Raw genomic sequence first — 9,540 nt, 5'->3', positions numbered from 1 at the left:
TTAAATCAACATCATTCTATCCCGCAGGATACGCTTGGAGGAGGGTTTGACGCAACGCAGGCTTTCGTCGGCGATTTGGCTAATTTCCATATCTGGGATCGTAAGCTGTCTGTCGGAGAGATCTATAACTTGGCAACGTGCAGCAGCAAAGCGCAAGTGGGGAATGTGTTCTCCTGGCTTGAGAGCAGTCTGGATATCTACGGAGGAGCCTCCAAATGGACCTTCGAGCCTTGTCGTCAACTCAACTGACCTTCAAGGGACGTGGAGAGAAAAAAGTGAACAACTGTGGTTGTTACAGAGTCTGTCGAAAGACTGTGAAGCATTTATTTCCCTAACTGGCATCAGGATTTGTAACAGATATTTCAATGTTGTGGGCACTTACTAGATATATAATGGTCCAGCACATCTAACCGTCAGTCTCGTTGCTCTTGGATTCTGGCACGGGGCAGGTTGGCACCGTTTGGCAGTTGAGACCGCTCCGCACTAGGCCTGGACGGTTGGAAACATTGCCGGCTGGTCACAGAGGTATTATTATTTCAAGGACCGGTCTATTTCAAGGAGCGCTGTTCGGGTGCTGGCGGATTGTAACGTGGAGGCTTACCGGACAGCCGGTCACGGAAGCGCGCAGCCGTCCGTCCAATTTGTATGAGGATTGAGGAAGAAGTCCACCCTTAGTTGAAGATTGTCGACCAACGAAATGCATTTCAACAGACCGTGCGAGGTGAATTTCTGTCTGTTGTTCTTTCCTTGTCTGGGATTACTCACTGTGAAAGACAGATGGACTGAAACAACACGAGGCTTGAGACGACATCAATCCAGAAACGTTTATCTTCTTCTCTATCGCTTTAGTTCCTCTGCTCACCACCTGCTTGAAGTGACTTTGTGAAAATTAACGACATTTCTATTGCCAACATACAAGCCTGAGTGCCTTGGGCTGTTGAGTCAATTCAGCACATTTCATTATAATTTGCAAATAAGTATTTTGTTGTGTATTATGTATTTATTTTCTGGTAGCCTACACATTTTATTTGAGTAAAAGAGATGTCTATTGTCGTAACACTTTGTATTATGTTGAATAAGAGAACGTTGTATTGTATTTAAAAAGCAGTTCTTTGATGACTGTGGCGCATCTTACGGGTGTTTGTACTTTAGTAGGAATGTTGTGTACTGTAGTTTACCAACAGCATGACGTGTAAATGCTGCAACAGCATCAACAGAATCTGCTTTAATATCTGGGTCCAGGTTTTCTACCTTCTTGTTATTATGCTCAAAGCATGGCAACACTGAAAAATGAAAAATCTACTTTTTTAATAAAATTGTGATACTTGAATCTAAAACATTAGTCTCCTCACTGTGTGTTTGTGTGTGTGTGTGTGTGTGAGAGAGAGATCCCTTGAAGCACATGGTTTACTCATCATTAATTCAACATGAAACAGCATTTCTATTATGAGCACACATATGGATCAACCCCTTCAGGCAGGCAGACAGACTAGCAGACAGACAGACTAGCAGACAGACAGACTAGCAGACAGACAGACTAGGAGACAGACAGACTAGCAGACAGACAGACTAGCAGACAGACAGACTAGCAGACAGACAGACTAGGAGACAGACAGACTAGGAGACAGACAGACTAGCAGACAGACAGACTAGGAGACAGACAGACTAGGAGACAGACAGACAAGGAGACAGACAGGCAGGATGACAGAGACAGACTAGGAGACAGACAGGCAGGAAGACAGAGACAGACTAGGAGACAGACAGACAGGCTGACAGACACATGCCAGCAAGGTCAGAGACTAAAGCGATAATTATTCTGAAAACATTCTCAAACTGGGATCCTCACACATCAATGTGTGAGTATGTATGAGTGTGTGTGTGAGTATGTGTGTGTGCTTGCGTGTGTGTGTGTGCGTGTGTATGTGCGTCCTCTGAGTCTTGGCCACATGTGAACATCAATACCGTTCCCCAGGTGTCTTCTGGGTACTGCACCCGACCACCCAGAGTGGGAGGGGCTTCCATCCTCTATTCTTCCTGGTTCTATCCAGGAAGAAGCCTGGTTCTGATTTTAATCGCCAACAATTCCAGACACAGAAGAAGAGATATTACACAGCCATCGTTTCATCATCAGCATCTGTTTTAGTGTCTGTGTACAGAGCAACAAACATCCTCTATAATTTAATGATATGTCTACAAAGTTTAGTGCATCTAGAAATCTACCCCTCTCTCCCTGTGTGTGTCTGTGTGTGTGTGTGTGTGTGTGTGTGTGTGTGTGCACAGTGCAAGTGCGTTTGGGAGACTCCCATCTCTGACTCTCCCCCTTTTTCTTTTACTCCCTCTCTTTTTTCTCTTTACCCATCCTTCTCTCTCTCTCTCTTTCACATATCAATAGTCCACCATCATCTCACCCTCTCCTCCTTTCCCCCACTTTTCTCTTGTTCTGCTGTAAATTCCCTTCAGCTTTTACAGCTTCACTGCTAAATAAGCCCCAGGCCAAACCACGAGGGGTCTCACCAGCACCTTGAACAGGATAGATCAACAGAACCTAGATATGGCTTAATTGAGAGGAGATACTGGCCCAGATACTTAGTAGGGAGGCCGGATCAGAGGCGGTGACGTCAGGGCGGTGACCTGTGTTACCCTGCCTACCCATCCTCCCCTCCATTCCCCCCTCCCCTCCCTTCCATCACTTCCCTTCCCCCTCCCCAATAACAACACACCAATGCTCCTGTGTCAATGTTTGCTAAAATGGATGCAATCCATCAGAGACTCACCCCTTCTGGCCTCCATCCTCTAATGTACTGACAGGGACCCTTCTCTTTAACATGCTTCCACAGAGGAAGACCAGGGCTGGTGTTCCTGTGAGAGTCTCTCTCAGAAAGAGGCCTTCCCTGGGCTCTCTGGGCAGAGAGAGACAAGAGGATTGTGTGTGGGAGCCTGAGAGAGAATAAACATGAGACAGCACATCCATATTCCTGCTTAATCTGCCAGCCATGGACGCTTTGCTGCCTGGACCCCCATGAATAATGGATCCCTTCTGGAGGGGGGAGGAGGGGGAGGCTGGTGGGGGAGGAGGGGGAGGCTGGCGGGGGAGGAGGGGGAGGCTGGTGGGGGAGGAGGGGGAGAGGTGCAGGAGGTGAGAGGGGAGGCTGTGGGGGAGGAGCTCAATGCCACTCATCATCCCTCCTGCCCCTCCCCCTAAAAATTTAAACACACAAACACACACACACACTCACAGTCACAAATAAACTGTGATTCCCAGGAGGACCATCTCGCCCTATCCCCCCCCCCTCCCACCCCCTCTCCCCCCGTACCTGGCAGGCTGCCACACAGAGCTGCCCCCCCTGGGCAGCGTGTGACAGCTACAAACCCCTGCCAGACCTAACCCCCCCCCCTCCACCCCCCCCCCCCCCCCACACACACACACACACACACCTCCGGGAACCTGGCCAGGACCAGATACATAATCAGGTCAATCAGAAGCAGAAACAAACACACCTCTCCTCTCCTCCCTGTCCCCTCTCTCTTTCACCCCCCCTCTTCTCTCTGTCTTCTCTCCCTCTCCCTCTTTATTTCTCTCCCTCATCCTGGTGATGATCCCAGTTTGAAAACAGGAAGTCAGAGCAGAGCAATGACCATCCCTGGGACCCGACGTCAAACATCACTCACGCAGACTAGCTCTCCAGCCGTGTCTGTGAGTGTGAGTGAGTGTGAGTGAGTGAGTGAGTTTGTGTGTGTGTCTGTGTGTGAGTGTGTGTGTGTTTGAAAATAATGAAGTGTTCTTGGTATTCACGTACCAAGACTGGATCTCCATTTACTGATCAGCAGCTCACAAGGAAAACGGGTTAGGGATTAACCTACCAGCTAGAGAGGGTTGGTGTTAGCCTATCACCAGGACGATGTTGGTGATTACTATTCACCCACACAAACATATAAAGGTGACACCTTTTATTTCTGAAGCAGATGGAAGGCCGCGTGCACACCCGTTTTTAGTCTTGGAACTCTGAAAAGGAAAACATTAACTTTTTCAAGGTTGTTGGTCAAAGTTGTTCAACAGCTCTTCCTCCTTCCTCCTCCTCCCTCTCCTCCTCTCACCCTCCTCCCTCTCCTCCTCTCACCCTCCTCCCTCTCCTCCTCTCACCCTCCTCCCTCTCCTCCTCTCACCCTCCTCCCCCTCCTCCTCTTACCCTCCTCCCTCTCCTCCTCTCACCCTCCTCCCTCTCCTCCTCCTCCCCCCTCCTCCCTCTCCTCCTCTCACCCTCCTCCCTCTCCTCCTCCTCCTCTCCTCCTCTCACCCCCCCCCTCTCACCCTCCTCCTCTTACCCTCCTCCCTCTCCTCCTCTCACCCTCCTCCCTCTCCTCCTCCTCCCCCCTCCTCCCTCTCCTCCTCTCACCCTCCTCCCTCTCCTCCTCCTCCCCCCTCCTCCCCTCTCCTCCTCTCACCCTCCTCCCTCTCCTCCTCCTCCTCTTCCTCCTCTCACCCCCCCCCCTCTCCTCTCACCCTCCTCCTCTTACCCTCCTCCCTCTCCTCCTCCTCCCTCTCCTCCTCCCTCCCCCCTCCTCCCTCTCCTCCTCTCACCCTCCTCCCTCTCCTCCTCCTCCCCCCTCCTCCCCCTCTCCTTCTCTCACCCTCCTCCCTCTCCTCCTCCTCCCCCCTCCTCCCTCTCCTCCTCTCACCCTCCTCCCCCTCTCCTCCTCCTCCTCTCTCCTCCTCTCACCCCCCCCCCTCCTCTCACCCCCTCCTCCTCTTACCCTCCTCCCTCTCCTCCTCTCACCCTCCTCCCTCTCCTCCTCCTCCCCCCTCCTCCCTCTCCTCCTCTCACCCTCCTCCCTCTCCTCCTCCTCCCCCCTCCTCCCTCTCCTCCTCTCACCCTCCTCCCTCTCCCTCCTCCTCCCCCTCCTCCCTCTCCTCCTCTCACCCTCCTCCCTCTCCTCCTCCTCCTCTCCTCCTCTCACCCCCCCCCCCCCCCTCTGGTGTGTTTAATACAACATGAAAACCAGATCAGATACATTCACCTCCTCCCTCCATGCCTTCATCTTCCTCTCATCTCATTGTGGTGCTAAATTGTTTTGTGTCTAAATCCAATCTATTATGTATGAACAAGCAGGTCAGAAAGGGACAATCCAAACTGTGTACGTGTGTGTGTGTGTGTGTGTGCGTGTGTGCCACAGTTATCAGCTTTTAACTTATCTGACTACAGTGTGTGTTAATATATATATATGTGTGTGTGTATGTATGTCTATGTACACACATATGGGAATATTCATGTGTGTGTGTGTGTGTGTGTGTGTGTGTGTGCTACAGTGGTGTACCGGGACGTCAGCAGACGGGGTCATGTTTAATCCTGGTGATGTGATTCTGTTGTGTAATGCCCTCCTTGTCCCTCAGCACCTCACAGATCACACCAAAGCCCTGGGGTGCACTTGTTTTGTGTGTCCAAGTCTCTGTTCTGTATTCCCGGAGGGCCAGCCCTGGCGTCGTGCTCTCACTGCCAGGGAGGTCAGCGCTCCGCCCGGGAGCTGGGGTCCAACCCTGAGGACAAACAGGACAGAGTGAAGTTGCGTCTCAAAGAAGAGGGATCCTAATTGAATCTGGCAGAAAAACAGGTTCAATCAGATTTGAGACTTTCTGCAAATCAACCAGTTCTGGCATCATGAGAAGTATGAAACAACAAAGAAATTGCATCAACTTACCCCATTCAATCTGAACCTTAAATATATTGGGCCATGCCTACACACACACACACACACACACACGGAGAAAAGACAGATTGACTGAAAACAATCAGAAATCTCTTCTGATGTCAGTAGAGGCACTCTAGGCAGGAAAACAGGAAATACTTAATTTGTATTTCTCTTTCTTCTCTTCCTCTTTCTCATTCACCTGAGACAGACTACAGATTCTACTTCCTCGACTATACGTTCATTTCATCGTCATTTAAGCTCGGGGAAAAAGTACCACTACAAGAAAAAGGGAGAGGATATTTTCTTAAACATTTACCTGACATTCTCTGCAGTGGTGCGCGTGAGACTTCTATCCTGCACCCTTATGAAGGGTTCACCTCTAATATTAATGTGTGTGTGTGTAGGCGTGTGTGTCTAGGTGTGTGCAGGTGTAAGACTGCAGCTCTGTAGAGGAGACTCATTTAGCCGACAAGCAGGTGGGGAGTGTGGTCAGTCAGGTGGTAGTGGGAAGGAGCCTGCTCGCAGGAGAGAGTTTGACCTTCTTCTGGAGGGTCTGAAACGAACCAGCTCCCTCCCTCCCTCCCACCCTCCCTACCTCCCTCCCTCCCCGCCTCCCACCCTCCCTCCCACCCTCCCTCCCTCCCTCCCTCCCTGCCTCCCCCCTTCCCCCCTCCCCTCCCCCCTCCCCGCCTCCCTCCGACCCCTGCTGCTGTGGTGGAGGAGAAAACATCCCCTGACTTGAAGGTGTTGTCTTGTGAAGATAAAGAGCTACTGTACCTGAGGAGAGATGCCTGGCTGCTGGGAGACTGAGAGAAGGGAGTTGTTGAGGGGGTTGGAGGGGTGGAGGTGACTAAATATTTATTAATATGAAGCAACAATACATGGCCGGCCTTGAGAGACACGCAGACTGACGACACAGTGGCAGCCCACTGTCCTCTCCACTCCTCTGCTTTCTCTCCTTAACATTCGGACAAATGACACTCGAGCATGAACCGGCATGCACACGACCCCAACGTGTGTTGTTCACACACACTTCAGCCAGCTACTTCAAAGTCCCATGAACACGATGTGTGTTTGTTTAGGTGAGGCTCCCCACTCTACGATCTGGGCGGTCGCCCTCACGAATGAAACTCCAAAGCTTTGGACGAGCATGTGTTTGTGTTGTTTGTGTGTCAGCTCATGATGAATCACAACTTCGCCCCCACATCGCAAGAAGACTACACACACAGGAATCAGAACACACACACACACACACACACACACACACACACACAGGAATCAGAACACACACACGCGCACGCCTAGTCACAAGGCAGACAGGCATGTCCTTGAAGCGAGAGAGTGTGGCTAAATAAAGAGTTACCGGAGAACAGATATTCAGCTGTTTACACACCAGTGGATGGATGGTGTTATTTGTGTGTGTGTGTGTGGGTGTGGGTGTGTGTGTGTGTGGGTGTGGAGCAGTTTACTCTGGATTTGAGCGACATGTTCAGTAGCAGCTGCTAATACATGAAGGTGCAATAGGTGCTGCTCTGTCATTGTGTTCATCGATACTGGTGACAGTAGATGACTCACTCCCACACACACACACACACACACACACACACAGACAGACTCTCTCTCTGTGTCTCTCTGTCACACACACTAACACACACACTCAGTCCAAGTAACAAACTGAGTAATGGACTTAGGGCCAAAAGCTGTCAGGTTACTGTTTGTCAGCGTTTGTGGCTGGAGTCACTGTCTAAAAGGCCAGAGAGGTCATCATTGCTTTTATCATCCAAAACTGGGGGATATTCACAAACCTGGCAACCCATGACATGGTAAAAAGGATAGGTGTGTTCGACTTCATGCAGCGCCGACTGCCGACTGCAGTCGGCTTCCTTGAAGCTGAGAACGCCATTGGCTGCTTCAAGTCAGCCGGGCTGCAGGCGGCTGCAGGCGACACCGGCGCTGCATAAAGTCGAACACACCTATTGACTCAGAGACAGTTTTGGGAATGTGAATACCTCAACCACAACCTGCCCATAGGAAACGCTCTGACACCACGTAGGTGCAATGCATTCTGGGTGTTTTTTTGGCCAAGATGTTTCTGTTTGGCTAAGGAGCTACTGGCTCACAGGGAATGGCTAGCGGCCATTTAAAAGTGGATTAGCAAACATGTCGTGACTTGTTTCTGAGCTGAAAGAGATCAGCTTCGTACGGAGACGTCTTCATGAAAGCTTTAAGTGTGTGTGTGTGTGTGTGTGTGTCTGTGCGTGTGAGGCAGACAAATCTCGAGTACTCACTAATCTCATCCAGAAAGCTCTACTGTAAACAAAGGAACACAAATTGGTTTACATGTGTAGTACCCTTCACACACACAGGGTCATATGCAGGTACTCTGTCTTTTGATCGCACATACAGGGACACACACGGGCACGCGTACACTCTCTCAATCTCTTACTTGGGCTGTTTGCATACCAGTGACAGCAGTTATTCTGATAACCAGAACCAGGTAGTCACAACTGTGACAAGGAGGATGAACACAGACACAAACTTCTCCTCAGTTGACAGAAGTAGTTAGTCTCAGAGTCAAGGCATGGGCTGGATTTGACCAGGCACAGAACACGATAAACACATCTCGGCTCAGTCACAGCGCAACGATGCTGAAATGCTAACTGTCCTCAAACGCTAGCAGAGACCACAGCCTGGAACACATTCCCAACATGTCAACGTTCTGACACGGATATTCTAGAATGTCAGGCAACACTCCATCCCTCTTGCTTCCCTGGGAAACGTGTGTTTGTACCTGGCAGACGTTTAAGCTTTCTCTACTTTCTGAGGAGATGAGTCATCTACCAGCGGACTCCTTTTGGTCTGGTGGCATCAGCATGTGAGCTGCCCCAACACAACGCCAGCCTTATTGCCCAAACCACCGTCACTGCACCAAAGAGCACTCAAACCACCGTCACTGCACCAAAGAGCACTCAAACCTGGGCAGGGAGGGAGGGAGGGAGGAATAGGAGGGGGGACTGAAGATGTTTCATGTGTAAATCACTGCAGCGCCTGCTTCCCTAGTCTGACAGGAAGTGAGGCGGGCCAGGCATCATCCTGTGGCTTTGTGGGAAACATCAAACACAAATCAAACACACCCAAAGTAGTGAAACTAGACAGCGTCTAACTAGGGTGCAGTCGGATCAAACAACACCAATAAGCACCTCCACATTCACTCAAGCTTTACAAACAAAAAACACCCACACTTGTCTTTAGCACTCCCCCTACCTCTCTCCTTCTCTGTCTTTCTGTCCTCCCATCCCTGTGTCCCCCATGGCTGCATGTCCTCTGTCCCTATGATACCCCGGCTGCCCTCTTCCTCTGTCCCTATGATACCCCGGCTGCCCTCTTCCTCTGTCCCTATGATACCCCGGCTGCCCTCTTCCTCTGTCCCTATGATACCCCGGCTGCCCTCTTCCTCTGTCCCTATGATACCCCGGCTGCCCTCTTCCTCTGTCCCTATGATACCCCGGCTGCCCTCTTCCTCTGTCCCTATGATACCCCGGCTGCCCTCTTCCTCTGTCCCTATGATACCCCGGCTGCCCTCTTCCTCTGTCCCTTCCCAAATCCTGTCCTAATGCCGTTAAAGCATTAGAGGTCTGACAGATTACAGGAGAGATGAAGTCTCAGATCTCCACAGGGACCCAAAAGGATTTATACTGACTACTGCATCCCTGATGCCTTTTCTGAGAGAGGAGAGGAGGGGAGAGAGCTGTATCTCAGAGGCTGAAGAGTATATCCTACTGAGAGTGAGACGGCGAAAGAGAGAACACAGTTATAAAAACAGGAGAAAGAGCGGTGCAGAGAGGGAGAGAGAGA

The 9,540-nt window shown here is 50.8% G+C and overlaps 1 protein-coding gene across 1 annotated transcript in view; it reads left to right on the top strand.

Annotated features, from left to right (window-relative positions):
• The window catches only part of nptx1l (neuronal pentraxin 1 like), a 5,194-nt gene extending 3,882 nt beyond the window's left edge, over positions 1 to 1,312 (top strand). Inside the window, exon 5 of the mRNA XM_084678665.1 lies at positions 28 to 1,312. Within this exon, the coding sequence (XP_084534791.1) occupies positions 28 to 249 (222 nt within the window). The 3' untranslated portion in view covers positions 250 to 1,312. The remainder of the gene's footprint in view (positions 1 to 27) is intronic.
• Positions 1,313 to 9,540: the final 8,228 nt, after the last annotated feature.

This window comes from Hypomesus nipponensis, chromosome 17 (genome assembly GCF_054491055.1).
Source record: "Hypomesus nipponensis isolate SF chromosome 17, ASM5449105v1, whole genome shotgun sequence".
Taxonomy (NCBI): domain Eukaryota; kingdom Metazoa; phylum Chordata; class Actinopteri; order Osmeriformes; family Osmeridae; genus Hypomesus; species Hypomesus nipponensis.
The sequence above is the reverse complement of the archived record's forward strand: the minus strand, read 5'-3'. Positions and strand labels throughout refer to the sequence as shown.